This window comes from Motacilla alba, chromosome 11 (assembly GCF_015832195.1).
Source record: "Motacilla alba alba isolate MOTALB_02 chromosome 11, Motacilla_alba_V1.0_pri, whole genome shotgun sequence".
Classification (NCBI taxonomy): Eukaryota; Metazoa; Chordata; class Aves; order Passeriformes; family Motacillidae; genus Motacilla; species Motacilla alba.
In genome coordinates, this window is record NC_052026.1 from 20,987,704 (window position 1) to 21,010,934 (window position 23,231).

Here is a 23,231-nt window from a genome sequence, read left to right on the forward strand (position 1 = left end):
GGAGCGGCTGCGCGTGCGCGGGCCCTGGGGCGCTCTGCGGGCGGCGCGGCCCCGCGGGCCCGGTTGTCGCCGCGGGCCCGGTTGTCGCCGCCCGTCCTGGCGAGGAGCAGCGGTGCCGGTGTCCCGGCGGGTAGGGAGGGGCCTGCAGGTATTGCAGCCGGGGCGGCGGGAGGTGCGCCCGAGCGCGGAGGCAGCGCCCTCGGAGCGTGGGCTGCCTCGGGTGTCTCGGCGAGGGGGAGGCCTTGAAAGGAGGCTGGTGGTGCCAGGCGCCTCAGGTGTGCTGCACCCACTCATCGGGGTGGCGGCGTAATGCATGCTGCTGGTTGCTGCATAGTGGGAGCTTTGGGAACCCAGCAGACCCACCTGCTGTTGCACTTAAGGGTTCTAGCGTTGCTTTTTAGTTCTTGCAATTTGGAGGAACTTATTTCCTATAAGTAGTCCTGAAAGGGATGATGCAGTTAGGTCTTTGTTGTTTAAATGTGTAGAAAAGTGTCATGCAGAGCAAGATGGTAGCATTTGAAGAGATGGGGGTTGTTATTCAAGTGGTGTGATGGACTCCAATTCTGTGTAGAACCTGCACTCGAATCAAGAACCATGTGGTCAGCTGATGAAATCGCTGGGTTATGTTACCTGCATTACAGGACCAGACTTCCTAAGCAGGGAAAACCAGATCCAAACAGGGAATGGACTTCCCTGGCAGCTGTTGTCAAAGTGGAATCTGCAGCCCAAAGAGAGGCTCTTGATAGTCCAGGAAACTTGCAGGGTAAGAATGAGTTTTGGGGATAGGGGTGGGAGGGAAGGGAGGGGCGGAGAAGGTTCTTGATGCTTTCTTTAAATTTCCTCTTTTTAAGATGCCTTTAAAAAAAACATACATCCCTTCCTATTCCATTGGTCTCCACCCAAATTCTTTACTCTTTGCAATTGCTGTGATTCACAACTTCTGTCTGGAAAGAGGTGGTTTTAGTGAAATCTTCCCAGACTGTAAACAAGACAATGAAAGCCTTCATTTGGCTGTTCAATATGTGGTGAAAGTCTAGGCAAGGCCTGAATTCCTAATACCAACTCTTGAAAAAACATGCTTAATTTGATATAATCCAAGAAAGCTTTGCTGTCCTGTGACAGGTTACTACATCCTGTGTTTGTGTTAATTTGTCATTATCTTCTTTTGCCATAGTGGTGCTTCAGTGTTATTAGGCAGATTGTATTCCTGAGGAATGCTATGGCAGTGTGTGCTGTGTGCTGTCTAGCATATCAGGCCTGTATTAGCATTCCTCCTGTGCGGTCATAGACTTTTCCTAGCACTAGTGCTTCTGCCTGCTGTTTTCAGTTCTCAATCTTGTTTCGTTATGTAAGGTTGCATGATCTGCCTCTCTGTACATTCCCTTCTACTCAGTGTTCTGTGTGTTGTCTTACTAGAATGACTGTATGAGAGCAATGCTTCTGGCAATAGTTAGAGGTGATAGTTTTTCACTTAATGTTGTTTCTCTTTCAGTAACTAAGGAAGTTGTTGCTATGGGAACTGGAACAAAATGTATTGGCCAAAACAAAATGCGAAAAACTGGTAAGTATGGTATTAAATTCAAGAACAGACTGCCTATGCTACCTTCTTTCTTGCTGGTGTCATAGAATCAATGAAAATGTCCAAGGCATAGTGCTCAGACTTGTTCTGGATTGAAGCCAGAAGTGTAAGGCAACCTTCCTTCATCACTGAGAGAGGAGCTTAGGCAGCCACAGTGGCTGCCACGAAGGTTTGCTGCATTTGCTGCCTCAAAGGTGAATGAACTTTGTGTATTTGGAAATGTGTAGTTTAGGCCCTGAGTCTGCATACTCAAAGACTTCATAACGAAAAGCAAAACAAAACATAAGCAAAATAATTGTGCTTTGGTTACCTTTTGCAGTGTAGTTTTGTTGGGGTCTGATGCAAGAGGTTACCACTGCTGGTACTAACCAGCAGGAAGGTACTAATAGGGTTTTTCTTTCTTACTGCATATTACTGCTAGATAGTTTTAAGTGTTGTACAATAAATGTATGGGATAGATACACGGCTTCTCTCAACTACCGTTTCATACTATGTATTGTAGGAGATTTCCTTGCTCTCTGTGTCCATTTTTTGATTCATGCTGTATCTCTCTCCTCTGCTAGGACAGGGAAGAAGCTGTAGTAACAAAGAATGCTGAAAAGTGGCTAAGGGGGCAAAGTGGTCATGCATGTGCAGGTACAGGGCTTTCTATCCTCTTTAGACTTCAGAGGAGGACTAGACTGAGGTATGAGAAAGGGTTTTGCCTGTATTTGGTTTAGGCTGCTTCATGTTCTCTGTAGTGTCCTTAATTTTGAAATTAATTATTGGAGCAAAAGAGAAGAAACTAGTTTTTATATCTTAGATTTTTTGCATGTGTCTTGTGATTTGGCCATCTCAGAAGAGTTTTGATATAGACATTTTTCTGACTGATTTAGGAAAATTATGATCAAACTGTCTTATCATTTACAATCTAGATATTAAGGGTCTAAGTAGAAAATTGACTAGGAAAAAGTAACACTAGTTTGTTTTGCCATTGGTTGTCTTCAGTGATCCCAAATTTAGAAAATATTCTCCTCTTATGATAACATTTTTAACGTGGCAGTAGGTCATGTTAATGGTTATCTGTTAGATCACCTCTAAACTTTTAAAACTGTTAAGGAGGATTTCGTCATTTGGCCTTTTACCTCTGAAATAAAAGATGATCTGCAGCTCCTGTTCCTTTACATAGCATAACAGGCAGATACTATTCAGGAAAGCTGAAGATGAGACGTGCATACTTAGTAAGTATCAGAATTATTTGCAGGAAAAATAGTTTAAATTGTAGGACATAGTTCAAAAAGAATCTTCAACCAAAAGCTTAACAAGCAGTTGAAATTTTCTGGTGGAATGTGTTTTGAGAATATCAGGATTTACCCTTGAAAACAAAAGTCAGAAAGATTTTGAAGGATGGTAGTGTTTATTCAACTCAAAGGGTTTCCAGTATCAGAAGAGTTAAAATTTGGTATTCGAAGAAGTCTTTGACTTGCAGCAAACTGAGTACTTTTATCCTTCATTTGTGTAGGCTGTTAACCTTCTTTTGTTGTGATTGGAAGTTTAAATATCTTGCAGTACTCTTAAAACCAATGGGAAACCTTCAGATATTAATAAATATGGAGAACTGTCCTATGTCAAATTCCATTTGTTTTGTCTTTTTTTTTAGTAATGATTTAGTATTTGCATTTGGGTTTTGGTTTAGGAGACATTCTGAATGACAGCCATGCTGAAATTGTGGCCAAGAGGAGCTTCCAGAGGTGAGGCATGAATGTAGTTTTACTCAATGCTGTAACAGTGCTGTTGTTACTCAGTGCCACCTGAGGTTGTTGTGATACAAATCATTTTGACCTATTGCTGAAGTAGCCAAATTTTGTAGCTTCACGTATGAGAATGTAGTGAAAGACTGCATTACTTCTGTATGGGCAACACTCTTTTTCCTGTTGTCAGCAGGATTTTAGCCTAATTTTTATACTTCTAGGTAGTGTTAAGGCCTTTTCACAAAAGCTTGCTTCTTCCTTGTTCTTCTGGAGCCTCTGTATGAAGAATTAGGATCTGATTTCATGTGGCATCAAATCAGATCTGATGACTATTATTCAAGGACAGAATTTTTGCTGTTCCCCACATGCCAGTCCTCTTGTTTACATGGGATAAACTGGTTCAGGGAACTGAGCCAGGGGAACAGTAATTATGCAGAAATGAGTAAGTTTCTTGCAATTCAATGTCACTAAACTGAGTCTTGTAGAATGATGAATTACAGTTGATAAAAACACACACAATGGGAGGAGAGAACCTTATCTATACCGTTCGAGATGGTTAATGTTAACTCCACTGAACCCAACTCTTTGAGGTCTGTTGTTAAAGTTCCACTGATGTGTTTACATTTGTTATGTTGGATGCCATCTCTCTGTAGAAGTGTAACTGATTGGCTCCTGATAGACTCCCATCAGGAAAGAGCAGACGCTAGAGGACATTTAAGTTTTGTTTTATCTCTCGTGTATCAGAAAGGAAGTCAATGTTTCATGAAAACTTTCTGCCTAACAGGTATCTTCTCCATCAATTGTGGCTTGCAGCTTCCCATCAGCAATGTATCTTTAGTCCGGGAACTGAAACTGGGAAATGGAAACTCAAACCAAATATCATATTTATTTTCTTCTCCAGTCATACCCCATGTGAGTATGCTGGAGTGAACCAAGTACATTGCTCCCACTTGTAGAATTTTTCCTGCCCCATGTCTTTCTTTGTCTCTCTTTGGTCTGGATTGAGAGTGAGGCAGTAATTCACATTTACCAATACGTGCCCAAAGATGTATTTGACTCCACAGGTAGATTTGACGTTTTATCTCACTGAATGTGATTCAGGAGAAGTCAGTAAGTCTGATGTACTGTTCATTATATAGTGGAATGTTTCATTTTAAACAGTAGATATTATTTTTCTTTCCAGAAAGCAACATATCAGAGGTCCTGCCATATTGCCTAGTTGCTTTGCTTCAAACATTATCTCCTTGTGTTAAAATTTTAATCAAAACTATTGACATTTACCACCATCCCTAAAAACAACCAAATGAAAGATAGCCCACACCCAGCCAACAATCACCCCCCAACCCTGTGAAGCAAACAAAGGGAAAAAAAAACCCAAACGAACTCCAAAAAACCCCCAAACCAACAAGCAAACAAAAAACCCAAAACCAAGCAAAAAGAAAAATGAGGGAGAAGAGCCATCACTGACTCATACAAAACCCCCCAACAAACTAAAACCATGCTCCTGAAAAACAGGGGGAAAAAAGCCCCATTCATGAAACATTACTAGCTCCCCAACACAAAACTTCTTTGGGAATGTAATGAAATTTGTGTCATGGAAAACATTCTTTGTGTGTTTAAAAGAAACAGCACCGCAAAGATGAAGATCTGTTGACAGAAAGAAGGAATGCAGCCTCATGGTCTGTCAGCATATCGGGCGTCATGATGTTACCATGCTCTCTCATTGGTGTGTTCTTTAACTGCTAGTCTGTTACAGAGCAAAGGAGTTTTAAGGACTCTCAAAACATGCCTCCTCAGTACTTCAGAGCGAGTTAGTTGCTCATACATTTTCATGATTTTGAGTCCATTGCTGGAATATGCAATACTATTTTTCTTCATTAGTGCATTTGAGAATAGAAATTATGTCTCCAGATTTATTAGTGAGAATAATTTTATTGCCTTCTTTTTCTCACATTGTGAGAAATTTTTCACATAAATCAGCAGGCCTGTCAGGTTTGCTTAGCTTTGAACTGAGTTTCAGAATTTTGGTTCTGAGCTTGTTTCAGTGATACAGATTAAAGTTTTCACCCTTACTTGGCAGATTATTCTTTTATTGATCTTTTGAGGTTCATATTGTTAGGTTGGATCAGGCTGATTTTCTTGTGAGTCTTCAATACTTCTTGTAGTCTGTCAAATGCCTTTGTTACCTTTTACTTTATAGGTTTTAAATTTTGCTTTCTTGATTACCTCTTACATAGAATGCAGAACTTGAAATGAAGCATATATTGTCTCAAATTTCAGTGAGATTTGATTCAGCGTGGCACAGGACAATGTTGTTTAAAAAATGTGTTCTCATAGTTAAGTTTTCCTGAGTGCAGATCTGTGAAAGCTACTAGTAGTTATAATATTACTGGTATGATGTATTCCAGTCACAAGGTGGGTTTTTGGCCACTTTTATGTTATTTCTTTTGTTCCAGGTGGAGATGCTTCTATTTTTCCAATCAGTGAACCAGAGAACCAGCTTCCTAAACCAATGAGTGAAGGTCATGCAGCTGGACAATCAGCAGAATGTAGAAGTAACCATAATCACTTATGTCCAGAAGATAAAAGAAAATCAGAGAACATGGCAAGAAATTGTATAATCAAGAGAATGAAAACTGATGATGGTGGTTGTTTTTCAGTAATCACTGAAGACCTGGCTGTTCAGCATGAATCTGTGAAACGAGAAGACAACGCAAATCAGAAGAGCTGCGAATGTTCGGCAGAGATGCAAACAGCTAATAAGGAGACTGGCTTAGTGAGACCAAAGGTAGTAGATGTTCATAGAACTGGAGCAAAATGTGTACCTGGAGAGCTGGATGATGCCCGAATACCTGGGCTGGGGTACCACTGTGTGGGATTATTACGAGTGAAGCCAGGTCGAGGAGACAGAACATGCTCTATGTCCTGCAGTGATAAACTGGCTCGCTGGAATGTGTTAGGGTGTCAAGGAGCTCTTCTGATGCATTTTCTGCAGTATCCAGTGTATCTGTCAGCAGTTATAGTGGGGAAGTGTCCATATAGCCAAGAAGCTATGCAGAGAGCAGTTATTGAAAGGTAAGTGCTCTCCTCAGATGGTGCATATGGAGATAGGGAGCTTTGGAAGACAACGCGTGTCATACAAATATTAGAACTTCAGTAAGCTTTTGATAATGTGTCTTGTAAAATCCTGATGGAGGATCTGTTAAAGTGTGCGCTGGATGAGCAGACATGTGGATTGAAAACTATCTGAATGACTGGGCCCAGAAGGTAGTGATCATTGGGCTAAGTGTCATTAAAGGTGTAAGTAGCCATGTACCCCAGGGATCAATACTAGGTCCAAACTTACTTAATATCTTCATTAATCAGTCATCTGGATGATGGTGCAGACTGTATGCCCAGACAGTTTGCTGAAGACTCAAGGCTGAGGAGTGGCTATCGACCAGAGCATTGTGCTGCCATCCACAGCAACCTCAGCAGGCTGAAGAAAAGTGGGAACTTGATGAAGTTCAGCAAGGGGAAGTAAAAACCTGCACCTGGGAAAGAAGCAGTCCCATGCACCAGTATATGCTGGGGGCTGCCCGGTTGGAAAGCAGCTTCACAGAAAAGGACTAGGGGTTCCTGCTAGACGTGAAGTTGAAAATGAGCCAGTAGTGTGCTCTAGCAACAAAGAAGGCTAATGGTGTCCTGGGCCACTTTAGGCAGAGTATCGCAGCGGGTCCAGGGAAATGATCCTTCCCCTTAAAATGTGGTGAGGCCACATTTGAAGGGCTGTGTCTAGTTCTGGGCCTGTCAGTACAAGAGGGACGTGGATATACTGGAGAGAGGCCAGCAGAGGGCCTCAAAGATGCATGATGGATTTTCAGCATCTCTCATACAAGAAAAGCTGGGACTAGTCAGCCTGGAGAAGAGAGGGCTTGTGGGCATCCTGTCATTTTGTATACATACGTGAAGGGAGGTGGCAGAGGAAACGGAGCCAGGCTGTTTGCAGTGGTGTTGGTGATAGGACAAGAGGTAATGGGCACAAACTGAAGCATGGGAGATGCCCTTGGAATGTCAGGAAGCACTTGTTTACTTTGAGGGTGATGGAGCACTGGCAGAGGTTGCCCTGAGAGCTTGTGCAGTCTCCCCTCTTTGAGTTACTCAGAAGTGATCTGGACACTGTCCTGAGCAGGTGGCTGTAGGTTGCCCGTCTGGAGGAGGGGTGGTTGGACTAGATGAACTTCAAGAAGTCCCCTCCCACCTCAGCTGTTCTCTGATCTACTACAGTGGTTCAGGACACATAGTATGTGACAGATTGTACTGGTCAGCTGGAAGAAGACAGTTGTATTACACTGGAGAGGCAAAGCTTATATGCATTTTCACGGTTGTAAAAATTTGTCTGCTTCTTTAATCTCAGTTACATCGAAGAGCTGATCTTTTTCCTTGCTGTGAGTAGTGGAGCTCTCATAAGTGTCACCTCACAGAGATCTGATGTGAGAGATGAACTGCACTGCTGCAAAATGAGGAAGGTTATCTGTTGTGCACTGGCCTTCTTTCTACTCACATTCTTCAGTTGATGAAAACTATCCCAGCAACAAGGATAGGAAGTGAATATTTTTCTTACTTGGGAGGCTAAATCAGTAGAGTAGAGCAGCAGAGAATGGTAAATGGATTTGGGCAGAGTGAAGGGAAGGGAGATCAAGAAAAAAAAAAAACCCCAGGGAGCTGAACCATTCTTTTTAAATGGTAGTTACTAGACCAGTTCATATGAAAGGTTTGACTTTGTTTAGTAGCTCCTCTTCTCTATACCCCTCCATCCTTCTAGAATAATTATAAAAGTGGTCATAAGTCTGTTAATGGAGAAACTCTAGTGACATACCTGGTGGAGCTTTCTGAATAATCCTTTCCTCATTCTGTGACATGTAACAAGAATTTGTCAAGCCTTGTTAGTCCTAGTGCAGTCAGGCACTTTTTCAGGCTATTGAATCTGGCAGTATGAATCTCAGTCTTAATTCCTGCTCTGAGTAAATATTGTAGTGATTAAACACTTTCTTGTTTTTCCTTATATGATCCTAATGTCATTTAGTACGCAACCATAATTTAAGTTAACAAAGATATGATTATACATGGAACTGTAGGTGTACTTTGTGTGTTTTTAGGCTTTGATTATAAACCTTTAGCCTCATAAAACAATTCCCGATGTAATGCAGTTGACTATGTAAATACCTATGTGTACTTTGTGTGTTTTTAGGCTTTGATTATAAACCTTTAGCCTCATAAAACAATTCCCGATGTAATGCAGTTGACTATGTAAATACCTTATGATTTTTGTTTTAATTTTGTGATTGCAGAAGTATATTGCAGTTTTTGTCCTGCATACTTAATTGATTATAGTAGCTTTTAACTAGACCTTTTTAAAAGCAATTTATATTTTTTTAGGATGGATAAAGTCCTAATAAACTAATGTGACTTTGGGGTTTTATTTAATAAATATTTTTCTGAAGGGAAAAATCCCTCCAAAACTCCTTGTCTCACCGATATAACTCATGTTGAATTCAGTTTTAATGTAAAAGAAATGTAATTTAGATAATGAAGGCAAGTGGTGCAAAATGGTCTTGTTTGGGAAGAGCATACTGAAAATCACTTGCATTTTTCTGTGTTTACTGTAGGTGTCAGCACATCTCATCTTTACCGGATGGTTTTTTCACTCAGGAGGTTAAGCTGCTGCAATCAGATCTTCAATTTGAACATAGCCGACAGGCAATTCAGGAAGTTCAAAGTAACAGCAAAACAAAACTTGTTCCTTGTAGTGCAGGTGAGTTAATTTGGGCTAGTTGCGTAACCGTGTCCAAATAGAAATGAGATGGGTCTGGTTGTTTGGAATGGAATATCATTCCTTGCCAGTATGCTAGTGGCAAAGTACAAAAAGCAAGAAATTATTTTCAGGTCATGACTTAGTTGTTAATAAGATTTGTGTCAGCCTCTAGTTTCCAGTAGGGAGTTTTCAGGCTGAATAAACACTTGATTGATGTGATTAAGAGTTTATAATTAAACACAGACAGAAAATAACCAGGGGAAACAAAAGTTGAGTACAAGAAGAAAACAAAAGACTCCTTGTTTCAGTTAGTTTTGCATTCTCTTTGGTAATGAACAAAAGACTTGCCATGCTGAGTTATGTTTGTAATTGCTCCAAAAATCTGTGAATGAAGAAAGAATACATAGTAGTGTAGTGTAAAAGTTGTATTGATAGATATTTTAGGCATGGCATTTTTTGCCGTGGTGATGAATGAATGCTTAAGGCTCAATGTGATTTTGCAACATGGTCTCATTTGGGAAAAAAAAAAAGGAACTGCTACTCTTCTTTAACTTGGACATGCCTGCCTTCTGCTTCTGCTCAGACTTTTCTGTCTGAATCAGAACTGGAAGTTTTCTATTACAATAGAGCTGATGATAAAATAGAATGGAGACAAAGGGTTCCTTAATGGAATTCACATTCATTAAATTTGAGTTATTTACAAGTACCGGGAAGGAAAATACTTGAATTTTGTGAGACAGGAAACAAATTTCATCATTGAAAAGTAGTGCCAGTTGAGTTACCAAAAAAAGGCCTGAAAGCAGCTGTGACTAAATTCAGTGTATGTCTTTCTTGCTGTACACTTCTCAGGTCATTCTGTTAAATAAAGATGAATGGTGCCTTAGCATCATTCACCTGGCTTTTTTTATGCCAGGTAGTTTCTTTTCTTGAAGGAGTAAAAATCAGAGTAAACTCTAAATTTAGGGCAGTTACACAGAGTATTGAAAGATGCTTGATAGGAACATTTCAGCTGTTATTTGAAGAAAGTATCCTTTCTGTTTAGTGCTTTGAAGTTTGACATAATGATGAAAAAGTGAAAGAATGGAAAATATTTTAATTTTTAAGTAATTTTGTATCTGCTTGTCAGAAACTGATATTCTCTAACCAGGTGATTTTTAGTTATTTCACATGTGAAGGATTTAATACCAGTCATATGTATCTAATGTTATTTCATGTTACATGGGACTGTAATTTAGTGGAGTGATACAGCATTGTACTTGAATTGGCAGCATACAGCTGAATTTTAATACAAGGGTGAGTAACATAAGCAGTCTTTGAGCATCTTGAGTAACAAGATGGTCTTAGGAGTGAATGCATGTGCAACTATTTTGCCTGTTAGGAACACAGAGAAGAGGGAGAATTTGGGAAACGGAAACTGTTTCATGGTAGTAGAAGTTGAAGAATCTGCTGTTATGCTATGGAGGGACAGATTGGATATGTCATGTCAGTTTCTGTTGACATGCTGCTGATGCTTTACTCATTACTTTGAAATTGTAAGGTATTGTATGCAGAGTTTCAGCATTAAGAAGTTTACAGTCTGAGAAGATTACAAAGTTCTCAGGGTAGAGTTTAAGGCTGTTGGCACTTGCTATCTCTTTAACAAATTATTTTTATTTGACTACTACCTAATAATGTTTTTCAAGTAAAGTCTGCAAATATTTGGTGTATGTCACTTATCAAACATGAAACTACTTAGAGTACACAATAAAATAATAGCAGACGATAAATTAAGAAGGAAAACAGAGTGACTGGTGCAAGTAGTTTAGGGCAGTATTTCACAGCCTGGTGTGAAAATAAGCCATCTAACTTGGAAATTTCTTCATGTGTTGTCTGGACAGGATGCACAAAAGAAAGTAAAATCTCCCTAAGAAATGGAGAATTACAAAGCTGAAGGCCAGATATTTAGAGGCATGGATTGTTAAATGATCTAACTAAGATGAAAGCTCTGTGTGGGTGTGTTTTCATTTTTTTAAAGTAAACATTCTTTTACATAGAATTCTGGCCCTAGAAAACCATGGTCCTCTTTCTAGTTTGAATTATTTTGGGAAGCAACACCTGAACAAATAGAATGAAAGGAACTGTTAGGTTCTGCTTTTGTGACAAGAGCGTCTTCCCTTGTTCATAACAATGTCTTCTACAGCTATCAGTTGGAGTGCGGTCCCTGAACAACCTCTGGATGTCACCTCAGACGGCTTCCGCCAGGGAACAACGAAGAAGGGGATTGGGAGCCATCAGAGCAGGTGTGAGAGTGTTGTAATACCTAGGCACGTTTCATTTGTTAGCTTACATGCCTTTGTCAGCTCATGTGATGTTGTCAGAGCAGGAGGAAATCTAGAGAGTGGTGAAGAAGAAGGAAGGTAGAGAGCAGGGGGAAAGGAAGAGTCACTGTGTAAGGGAGAAAGGGCAGTTGGAATAATGGAAGTTACATAAGAATTAACAAGTTTATCCTATTTCTTTATCCCTGTTGAGAACATTGTAGATAATGGCGGTGAGGAACTGTGGTCAGTTTTTATTAAAGGATGTTTACTCTTGAAGGAAACAGAATTTTTGCTTTCTGGTTTTGACTGTGGAGGAAATGTGTGCATTGCATTTTCTTTTTCTAGAGATTTCTTTTACTTGAATAGTCAATCCATCTGTCCTTCATTTAATGTCCATCCTTTTAATGATATATGATCATTAAAAGTGTAGCTTTGAAACATGACTTTCTGCCTTAAAGTTTGAAAATGTGTTGAAATGATGGCAGCACACTCCTAACATGAACATGACACCTTTCCAACTGGCACTTTGGTTCAGCCAGCTTGTCACTTGGCTCTTTAAGAAATCCTCTATCAACAATCATAGTTTAAAGAAATAGTTACTTACTTTTCTTGAGGTTGAGAGAAATTACTTACAAGCAGCTGCAGACAAATTTCTCCATCTCTATGTTATCTTCATTTTAGGTGAGGTGGCCAAAATTATCATTGTTCTGTGGAAATTCAGCTGAAGGATTGGTGTTCATGTTTTAGCTGTTGGCTGATTATACTACCACATTATTAATGGTCATATTGTTCATGTTTCCCAGACTTTCTGGAAGGATGATGACAATCCTGACAAGGGTTGAATAGCATAGCAAATACAGCTCAGACAATTCTTGTGGAGAATTTATTCATTTGTCTGCAAGTTGACCATTCTGATCTTCTTGAAGTTAGGCCTGATTTGACTGAAGTTTATCCTAGTATATCCTATTTCCAAATTTTCAGTGGAAGGAAGAGGACCAGGAACTTTGGGGTTTGTGACCAGTATTCCTGTCTGGGGTATTGCTAACATAGGTGACCTAGGTGACTTAGTGCATCTTTTAAGACAGGCTCCATGTGCACTGTAGAAAATTTCTTTTCAATATGCAATATGTAAGTATTCCAGAAGACATGTGAAAGATTGCACAAACCAGCTAACCCCTTTTTCTCAGTAGGATTAAATTTGTAACATAGCATTTGTGCATCAGCTCTAAAGCTTGAGAGCCATCTCCTAATTGGCAATTAGCACAAAAGTGTAAGAACTCAATTATTGTTGAAAGATCCTCTTCTCAACATGTGCTTGAAGTTCACTAAAACTTTCAAAAGTTATTAGAGCATACAAGACTGTGTAATTACAAACATCTTGTTTCTTTAGGAAATCAGAATTAAAAACAATGTCAATGAACAAGTAAACTGTTTACACTTTTGAGGTAAACAGTCACAAAAGGAACTTTTATAGTGAAAAGAAGGAATTTACAGCCTTATTGGGACTGGTGGTGCTTAATAACAAACAAGACTTGTATTTCAACATTCTTTTTCCTCTCAAGGAATCTCAGGGTGATTGCTGGGAAGTGTTGTTTGAGGTTTTTTCCCCCCCTTTCAATATGTTAGATAACATTAAATACCAAGGACGGTAAGGCTGACTGACTAAAAGGAATTTGTAGGTAAATGTCTGTTACGTGCTTTTGTTAATGCTTAATTAACTAAACCACCAAAGACTACAAGATTAATCTTTGACAGATTAAATTGAGTATTAAATTTTAGAGCATCTTTGCATGCTGTCATCACCAGTGGGGTTCAGCAGGGCTCTGTTTTAAGGCGCGTGCTTTTCACATCCTCATAAGTTACTTGGATGCGGGACTTAAAGGTACACTAAGTTTGCTGGTGACGCTAAATTGGGACAAGCTGTTGACTCCCTTGAAAAAAGACAGGCCCTGCAGAAAGACGTTGACAAATAACAGGGTGGGCAGTCACCAACCATATGAAGTTTAACAAAGACAAATGCCAGTTTCTGCCTGTGGCACAGGGTGACATGCATGTATGGACAGATTGGGGAATGAGAGGCTGGAATGCAGGGCCATGGAAATGGACCTAGGGGTCCTGGTTAATGGCAGGTTGGATATGAGTCAGCAGTGCCCTGGCAACCAGGAGGGCCAGTCCCATCCTGGGGGCATCCGGGCCAGCACCGTGCCTGAGTGGAGGAGGGAACTGTCCCGCTCTGCGCCGCTCTGGTGCGGCCTCACCTCCCGGGGCAGTTTTGGGCACAGGAATATAAGAAGATAAAGCTCTGAGCGTCCAGAGGGGGGCCATCAGGATGATGAAGGGTCTGGAGGGGAAGCCCTATAAGGAGCAGCTGAGGTCACTTGGTTTGTTCAGCCTGGAGAAGGGCAAACTGAGGGCAGGCCTCACAGCAGGCTACAACTTCCTTGTGGGGTGACACAGAGGTGCAGGCACTGTTCTCTGCTCTCTGGTGACCAGTGGCAGGGCGTGAGGAATGGCTAGAGCTCTGTCAGGGGAGGTTTAGGCTGAATATTAGGAAAAGGTTCTTCTGCCAGAGGGTGGTCGGGTGCTGGAACGGGCTCCCCAGGGCAGTGGTCACAGTTCAAGGAGTGTTTGGACAATGCTCTCAGGCACATGCTGGGATTATTGGGGTTTTCCTGAGCCAGGTGTTGGACTCAATGATCCTTGTGGAGATTCTATGATACTATGCCATTTTTGATGTTCTTAAAACACATGCTAGCAACATAGGAAAATTTTTTTTAATTGATTCTGTTTTCAGTGCTTGTTGAGAATCACTTTGCATTTGTTGGAGAACTGAATCTGTCATTGCTAATTATAAAAAGATAATTAAATGGAGGAAACAGCTGGACCATTCAAAACAAAATTACACTTTATAAACAGTGATTCGATTTTGGTTGCCATCTATTTGGGGAAGTAGAAGGGCTCAAACCTGCCGGATGTATATAGTATCTTCTAAAGATTTTTAAAACTTTGGCTCACTATATTTTTGATGAGCCTCTTTTATTTAACTGCCCTGCAGCTGTTGCTGAATGTGTCCTCATCACCATTGTGAAAACATCAGCATTGTTCCAGATATTTCTGCTCCTTCTTTTATTTGTTTTGAATAATACAAAATTTAACAGTTTGAAAAAGCCTTTGGATTTGTGCGCTTGTTTGATCTGTTCTGGGACTAGTCTTTCTGGCTAAACCTTACTTCAGCTGTGAACTGATGACAGTGCAATTTCATGCAGATAACAGTGTGATATTAAAATATTCATTTTGCAAACTGATGAGTGCTGGCTGGGAGAATGGGGCAATGCAGCTTTTTGTCAATATAGTTTTTAAAACTAAGGGAAAAGGCATGTGGGCAGCTTGGATGGGGTAGAAAAAGCTAAATTATAGAGAAGTTTTTACATTCTCTGAGAAGTGAACATAATGCTTTCTATCAAAAATATTTAGCTGGGATATGCTGCTGTAAGGTGGAGTGAATTTATGATTTTTTTTTCCATCAGAATTCCTAATTTTTAATTTTTTTTTATATCAGATCCAAAATCTGTAAAGTGGAACTCTTCCATAAATTCCAAAAGCTGGTGACAAGTATTTCACAAGAGGATCTACCAGACACTCTACGGTAAAAACATTATCATTGCCTTTAGAAGAATGAATTTATCTTAATGAAACTGAAGAAAACTGTAATGATACAGTATCTGCTCATGAATCTCATTTTAAATAAGTCCATTGTTAAAGTTTGATACTTGAAAAATGTGGAAAGAGACACAAGATGAGGAAGTGGTATCTTTATTTGAAAACATGAGCTATTGGATCAGCTACTTGCAGCTCTCTCCCTTGGTGGTATTCAAATCCTGCATCCCAAAATTGCCATGGAGCTATTGATATCTAGTTGATGTTCAGTAATTCTGTCAAATTCCACTTCTTTGATTCACAAGAAGGAAGAGTTTGAGAAAAAAAAACCCACCCTTTTTCTTTAAGTTTAGGTTAAAATCAATTTTCATCTTAGCATATGGTGGAGTAAGAGCTAGTAAAGTGAGATAGTGCGCTTTCTGCGTTTTTCTCTCATATGGTTGGTAAGGATAGATAGGGCTCTCTGCAATGCATATGTTGCATAAACAGAGACCTTCTGGGAAGAAAATAAAGCAGATTTTGTCTGAGGAAGCCATAATTGGAATTTTCCTTTACATTATTAAGAACAAATTTGGTTTATGAGACTGGAGTTAATTACTTCCAGTAATCAGTATGACATAGCATTAGGTGCATTATGTATTTGGTGGTATTCTATAAAGTAAAGCATAGTTTCACATGTACAGAAACTTAGTTCTCTTTGTTTTAGAGACTCTGGGAGATGTAGAGGGTTCCAAATCCATTGCCATGGAAGGTTTATTTTATTTTAGACTTACAGATATAATTTCACCAGCTTTAGGATGCAGTTACCCAAATGTTGAGTCAGTTTCACTGCTTGTAGCTGCTGATGAGATGGTCCCACAGCAGTTCAGTGCTGCTACTGGCTGTTGATTCCTGTTTTCTCTCTTGTGTCAGCAGCACTTCTCTAATCTCATGATGAGCCAGCATAACTAGGTAATGTGGCTGAAAACAGTTTCCTTGTCTTCTGTGTTTTCTCTCGAACTAATGAACTTAATGGAAATCTGAAACAGATAAAACCCATGCCAAGGAAGTAGGAGGCATATGTGACTGAAAGTAGGGGAGATAGGCCATTTCAGCCCTTCATGGTACTAAGACAGTAGATGCAACAAACTTAGCCAAAGTGCACCCTGGATCTGTAATTAATGGATCTTGCTTGCTTTTGAGTTTTGTTGAATTAAAGATTGCAGTTACCTTCTGTGTCTATGGAAGTGTCTTGTAATTGTTTCAAAGTTTTGATGTCAATATGGACCATGCTGTTGCTGAGATGCTTTCAACTCATTCTATAAGTAGAGATACTTTGTCCTTATATCAGTTTGAAATATAAAATTTTTAGCCTCTTTTGGGTGGGAGTTTGTCCTCACTTGTTTAGCCATCATAATTTCCTCAAAATGGAGGTCTGTGAACTTGTGCATTGTTGGGTAGGTGACTCATTTTGCCGATCACATGCTGCTTACATAAAGTCACTTCACCTCAGGGCTTTTCTAGAAAACTGGCCTTGTTGTTTCCTTTGACTTTTTTGTCCTCTACTGTTTGTCTGTCTGGGCTTCTCCTGACAAAGTCCAGCTGATTCACAGATGTGACATTGTTTTTTTTCACTGCACAAACTCTGTTTACACAGAGGAGGTGCTAGCTCACCAGTCAGCTTGTGCAGCTGGTTGCCTTTGAAGTCTTCTGTTTTTCCTCCTCTTCACTTAAAAAGCAAAATTAAAAAGTGTCTTCGTGTTGCTGTTTCCTTCATCTTCCCTTTTTTCCCCCTACATGGTATTCTGATGTTTTGATTTTTCTTTCCCCACTGGAGTCTGAGTGAACTTCAGATAAGAAATCCTACACTCTCAAATTGTTTCTTTAAACCTCTGTGTATTTAACTGTTACCAGTTTTGTATTTTCTTCGAATTCAAATGTATCTTGTTATGTCTTCCCACAAATGGTTGGCTCTAAAGCTGTGCTATCACGCAGTTTCCTTTTTCCACTTTGACCCTAAGTTCCTTCCCTGACTCTTCTAGTCCACTTCTCTTGCCTCCCATCTTTTCTGATCCATCAAGGAATGCTCATTCTGTAGTACTTTCAAATTTGCTGAACAGCTTGTTTTGTAGTTGTAGGGTATATTAGGACAAGGGTTGTTCTTCATGTAATGCTGCCTTCATTTGCTGTTGTCCACTGTCAGACTTGGGAACTGAAAATTTAAAGCTTTACATGGAACTGATTCTATTCTGATGTTCTTTTGTTTTTGTTTTGGTTTTGTTTTGTTTTGGGTTTGTTTTTTTTTTTTTTTTTTGGTATGTGTGTATCTAAATCTGTTTTTCCTGCTTTTTGTGACTTTCTTATTCATTCTTCACACAGAGGATTTGTGTGGGTGCTGTTAAATTGGAACAGGTAGACAGCCTACTGGGCCAGAACTTTGCCGGCTCTTCTAAAAGGCAAATTTAGGTATTTATAGTAGTATAGCTTATCTAAGATGTTAAGCATTACATTCATCAGTTTGGTTTTTTTCAGGATTTAGTTTATTTGCTTTCAGATGAGACTGAGAAGGAGGTGGTGTTTGGCTGGTATGATCTACTTTACCAAGAACCAGATAGTACTGTATAATGCTGTCCCACCTTCTTTCTTCCTTTGCAGTAATTCTTATGATCTGTCTTCTGTGCCTTGCTTAAATTCTCACTCCTGTCACTAGGCAGACTAATGTTGTTTATTTATTACCTGTTACTGCCACCTATCATACCTGTTTCTGTTGATTCCCTCTCACATGTTATCATTTTGAAATTACTGGTGCATAAATCCTTTTTTTTTTTTTCTTTTCATGTTTTCTGTGCTCACTGTAAGGGAATGGTGACACACCATTGGACAGTGTTGTGCTATTGCTAATCTGAATTGTTACATAAAATCCTCTGCAGTATTGTTTGCAGATCACTTGATAGTAATGTGGCAAAGAAGATTTTTTGCATTACTGGGTTATTTTTTTTTCCTGCTGTTAGGAAAAAAAACATGCCTTAGTGACCACATGGGGAAGTGAAAACCTTTTCTTGTCAAACAGTGGCATCCACCATAGAGAGTCTCCAGGCATTGCTGTTTGTACAAGGTGTGGCTGGCTGTATGGCTCCTTGTTTGAATCTAAGGGAGATTTTGTGAAATGAACCTGCCCTGACTTTCTTGCTGGGCTTATTAAATGAATGACTAATCCTCTTTTCTCTTAAATTGTAGTCAGAAGCCATCACAATTAAGATTGTACTATTATTCTTCCTTCCTGCTCAGTTCACAATATGGAGGATTCCGATTCCAGATCCACTACAGATAATGGGGTTCCGTGACCATTCCACTGGCCAGGTGGGGGAGAGTTCTAGTGGGGCCCTTACGTGGGACTTTTGAGAGCAGCTCACAGGTTAGTTTCATAGAGCATGAGTAGTGTGAAAGAGGTGGAGAAAGCAAATTGTATTGGCTGTGATAAGAGCGCTAGGCAGGTTTTTTAAGAGCGAATATATCTCACGTATTCAGCGATGGCATAGACAGGTTCTCCACTCTTGCACCTTTCTGAACACAAGGTTTGAAGGATAGATAATATGGCTTCCTTTGCATGTCACGGTATTACAGAAATAAATTCATGGCAGAATGCTGAGTGCCTCAAATACAGCTTCTGATGGTCTGCTGTTATGGTAGAGCTGTGGGTTTTTTGGGGGGAGGGTGATCATAATTGCCTTTGAGCTTGAAAGCCTGTTTTTGAAGTTAGTGCAGTAGTTCTCAGACCTCACAGATTAGGGTTCCTGTAGTAGTTTGGCTCTTTCTCTTTCTTGGTGAAGGTCATGTAGCCTATATCTTCCCTTCATATTGGATTTAATGTATAAACATTGCCTATCACATGTGGCTGACAGATGTTTTGGCAAAAGAAGATGAAAGAGGTTGGGAACGGAATGCAAGGAAAGGACTAAAAATCTTGATGAGATTGTCTTACAGGCACTTGTGTTCATATACTCTAGACCTGAATTTCCCTGTTTTGAAAATCACTGGTGTAATGTACTCAGCAGAGTGACCAATTGTTCTGCTGAGATTGTGGAGCATAGTTGCTACTTGAGGAAGGGGAATAACACCAAAACTGACGTGTCTCTTTTGCTTTAGGGAAAGAAAAGAGAATATTTCCTCCTTTGTCTCATTCTTCCCTGTTAGTTTTTTGTTGGAAAAGAAAAACTGTCCAGTTCATTCTGTCCTTTTCACTTCCAGCCAGTTTTCTAGCACACTACGGCTACTTCCACCCAATTCAAAGCACCCTAGCTACCTTTTCAGCTCTGCTTCAGTGGTTTTTGCTGTCATGGAAATTTTCTGTAACCTGTGGTCACACAGTCAAACACAGACATTTCTAGTGCTAGAAGAGTTGTTTTGCTTCCTTTTGTAAGATTGATGATGATGTCTAGCTTTAAACCCTGAGCGTCTCCAAGTCTCCCTAGAAGAGAATTTCACTAAGTAGTATGGAAAAGTTCATAGGAGATCATCAGGTCCTTAGATGTTTGATTTTTTTTTTTTTCATTTTGTGACCTCATATTCAATAGGATCATAGAATTGTTTTCATTTTTGTGCATTTTCTGTCAGGATGAAGACGCTAAAAACCTACTGGGACTACAAGGAAGCTGCATTAAATTATCAAGAAGCCTGGAGAGTGCTGCGTAGCCAAGCTCTGCTGGGTTGGGTCAAGAATGCCAAGGAATACCTGCACTTCACATGAGAATCCATGTGACTATGTGAATCCAGGAATAAGCTCTGGTCCACAGCAGATATCTCTGCAGTTCAAGGGCCAGAAAAATATGCCCTCTAGTTTATGTGCTGTAAAGAGACAGTAGTGAAAAGGAAAGCAATTTAGAGAATACTTCTATTTTTACTGAGTTTAAGCCCCTTTTTTATCTAAATATAGAAAAGGATCATTGCTGACTTAAAATTCTGAGCTGCATGAAACAATATGCCTCCAAAAGAAAGAAAGCAGTGCTGTACTATCCTAGTATCTGAGGGTATGACACAGCGATAGTCGTTGCAGTGAAAGAAATGTCAACTGAAATTAAAACATTACTATGGAAAATTTTAGTGCCACTTTTTTCTTCCCCTTCTCATAATGTTGTGGTTGTTTTTCTGTTGCTGGGACAACCCTCATGTATAATAAGTAATACTTTCATAACTGAGCTCTTCTTGTCTGGTGCTTGCAAGAATTTTCTATGTCACTCAGCCCCATTGCTTCTATCTGGAAAAACTAGTTCTGTTACAGTGTCTCTTTTTTGGGGGAATCCTTCATATACACTGCTATTTACTAAACATAGCCACAGATATTGCCACAGCAGAAGCAAAAGCACTGAAGGAGGAGTCTGTGTCAAATAATACTACTTATGATACTCTGTGCATCTCAGTTTCAGGACTTTGCCAGATAACGTTTCAACTGCTTTGCTTCTGTAGGCAGGAGAGAAAACTCCTGAATGACTTGGTTCAAGTTGGCTAATCCTGTGTCATTACAGGCAAACATTTACCTACTTTTCAGTGTTTCAAGCACTGTCCATCTCCATGCTTCCTTGTGGGAAATGGTCAATTAAAAGCAGAACTGCTTCAGCCATTTATGTCACTGGTCCTTGTGTTCATGAATAGCCTGGCAAAAGTGGAGATGCTTTGGGGTGTATGGAAAGTAGTCTCTGGCATGTCCCTTCTATTCTCTTGTCATTATGCTTTATTACCAACTAACATCTGTATGACAAGACAGTCAACACTGTGAGCAGTTGTGGGGGAAGCAGTGTGTAATCCCCCTTAAACCTTCTGTCCCAGTTATTGCCTTTTGTGAGCAATTTCAGGACTGCGTAACGGCTCCTGAGCACATTCCCCTTTTGTATTTTTCTCTTGTAAACCACAATTCATAAAATATTTGGACAAGGCAATGTCAGGATGAAAGAAGTGGATAATTTAGAACTTAAAAATTCCTTAGTGATTTGAATTTTTTGTTCTTTGTTGTCCTATAGTTTTGGATTTGAAAAATGGGCACAGCAGTTCTCCAGACAGCCTTTGTTGGCAACCTACTGAGCTACATATGGGACCAGACAGTACACATAACATTACAGTATGAGAAGTGATAGCAGCAAATCCTTTTTACTTCACACTTAGGTTGACTTGTCAAGTAAGAATAGTTCTCTTGTTGAAGAAGTAACAACTTGAATTCTGTGTGTATATGCCCATTCTCTCAAATCCAGCAGTAACATGCAGAAATACCAGTTGTACTGGTGAGGGGGAAGTAATTTTATGTGTTTGTAGAGGGCAAGGGATTATGGAGATTAGGGACTTGCAGTGGTCATCAGAGGATAAAAAATGGCCAGATGCCATTGCACATGGGTTACAGGGTGAACTGCTGAAGATAAATAGTAGCTGTTCCTGTAATCGAGCAAGTAGCATTCCAAGGGCAGAGTTCTGTAGTGTACAAAGAGCTAAAGAGCTATCAGTAGATTTCCAGATTCCTGAAATTTACCTTTGTTCTTTGCTGAAATCTTGCAGAAACTATTAACTCACCATACCTAGTTCCTCATAGTTAATCAACAATGTCTCCAGTGAACCTGCTGACTAGACTGGAATGTTCCCATTTCCTGCCCAGCTGTAATTTTAAAATGGGTTACATAAGACTAGTTCTGCAGTCATGCATCAGTTTTCACATAAGCAGTTATATGGCTTAAATTCTTTTAACTCTTTTTAAAAATTTGAGCCTGGCTGTTAGGATTGCTCCTGGTAAGATTTTTTTGTGAATTTCTAAAATACTTGTGAACTGTAGACTGTTGCTGTTCTGTTACCTGTCAGGTTTAAAAGTAGTTTTTGACGTGCTGAACACGGATGCTAACCTCACTTCTTGGATGGAGTTGAGGACATATTTAAGCCTAGAGTAAGTCAGTGAATATGCAAAGAGAAGGAAGGAGCTGAAACAGAACAGCATTTAAAAGGCTGAGGGGCCAAGCCTGTGGGATCTCATCCTCAACTGGATGGCATTTCTGTGATGGAAAATCAGTATTTAAATGCTGCATTTGTTTCATTTGAAAATGTCAGGAAATGCTGTTGGCAGTACCATGACACTGCTCTGAAAATCAGAAGGGAAAAATGCAGAGATAGGAAAGAACAGTCTCTGCTTTTGTAATTGGTAGCAAACTAAACTTGGATCATTGTCAGCAGGTCTTTGGAAGAATTGCTCCTTGAAAGGAACAGTTGACATGTTCCAAGCCTGTATCACTCCTTTGCGCTGGGATAGCTGACACCCCGAAAAACAAAGATAGGCAAGGCACGGGGAGGACAGCAGAATGCAGAGACTCTACCACAGGAGAGCAGAGTTGACAGGGAGGGAAGCAGCAGGAATGAAGTGCCCACAGTGCATGGTTAATGAGGACAAGCAAACAATTGGCAGTGGGAGCGACAGAGCACAGGAGGGCGCCAAGATTCCCACCACATGTGTAAAATAAGCACATCTGTATTAGCCAGATAGGTCCTTACCTGTCCCAGACTTGTTTGGGGACTAATGGCTCCTAATTGCCAGGACAAAGAAACTGAAATCATTGAGTGGAATGTCTTTAGCAGCATCACTTTTAGAGGTGTCATTCTGTTTTCAGTCATAGTAAGAAGGCAGGACAGACTGCCTGGTTATCTTTAAGGAAGTCAAAACCAGAGCATAGAAACAAGTGGTATTCTCCAAGGGTAGGAGTATCCATGTTTGACCTTGAGGCTGCAGTTGCACAAGACCAAATGCTAGCATCCCACTGTCTTTGGAAAAGCAAGGTTTTGATCTTCACAGTGTGCTTCCATTGCTCACCTTAACGCATGCTGGAAGGCTTACTGATCTTAGTACATTGCGAGTAAACTGAAGACTATTTAAATTACCGTATTTGTAGAAAACAAGCCTTGAGCCCAAAACAAGATCCAGATTTTCACTAGGAGTTAAAAGACCTCTGCAATAAATCCCATTAAGCACTAGAGGAAAGGAAGAGCTGGGGTTGTGCTGCTGAGGGCAGAATTCTGTTGGCAAGGAGGAATGACAGGTGTTGGGAGTTTTCTCTCAGACTAGCTGATAATGTCATAAGAGGGCTGCAGCAACAATAGGTATGTAATATATACTACTAACATATACATGTATATGTATATATACATGTATAACTAACAATATGCATGTAGAA

General features: G+C 40.0%; 1 protein-coding gene across 9 annotated transcripts; it reads left to right on the forward strand.

Moving 5' to 3' along the window:
• Positions 1 to 6: 6 nt before the first annotated feature.
• On the forward strand, positions 7 to 20,131 carry ADAT1 (adenosine deaminase tRNA specific 1). Of its 9 annotated transcripts, XR_005258226.1 has the most exons (11): positions 41 to 172; positions 572 to 763; positions 1,493 to 1,561; positions 3,255 to 3,309; positions 4,094 to 4,221; positions 5,766 to 6,384; positions 8,958 to 9,103; positions 11,283 to 11,382; positions 14,960 to 15,046; positions 18,325 to 18,451; positions 19,651 to 19,785. XR_005258226.1 is itself a non-coding variant. In XM_038147818.1 (10 exons), the coding sequence occupies exons 2-10, from the start codon at positions 595 to 597 to the stop codon at positions 19,781 to 19,783; spliced, it is 1,506 nt and encodes a 501-aa protein (XP_038003746.1). In that variant the 5' UTR covers positions 7 to 130; positions 572 to 594; the 3' UTR covers positions 19,784 to 19,921. The 9 variants fall into 9 exon arrangements, 8 of the variants coding, with proteins under 8 accessions (XP_038003746.1, XP_038003750.1, XP_038003747.1 ...); XM_038147818.1 differs by lacking the exon at positions 18,325 to 18,451 and having other exon boundaries at positions 7 to 130; positions 19,651 to 19,921; XM_038147822.1 differs by lacking the exon at positions 18,325 to 18,451 and having other exon boundaries at positions 9 to 275; positions 19,651 to 19,921.
• The last annotated feature ends 3,100 nt before the right edge of the window (positions 20,132 to 23,231 follow it).

Bases quoted from the DNA above. Each gene is read 5' to 3' on its own strand.
- ADAT1 (XM_038147818.1), top strand. From the start codon at position 595: ATGTGGTCAGCTGATGAAATCGCTGGGTTATGTTACCTGCATTACAGG. The intron at 764-1,492 runs GTAAGAATGAGT...TTTCTCTTTCAG, and splicing joins TAGTCCAGGAAACTTGCAGG to TAACTAAGGAAGTTGTTGCT. The intron at 3,310-4,093 runs GTGAGGCATGAA...TCTGCCTAACAG, and splicing joins GCCAAGAGGAGCTTCCAGAG to GTATCTTCTCCATCAATTGT.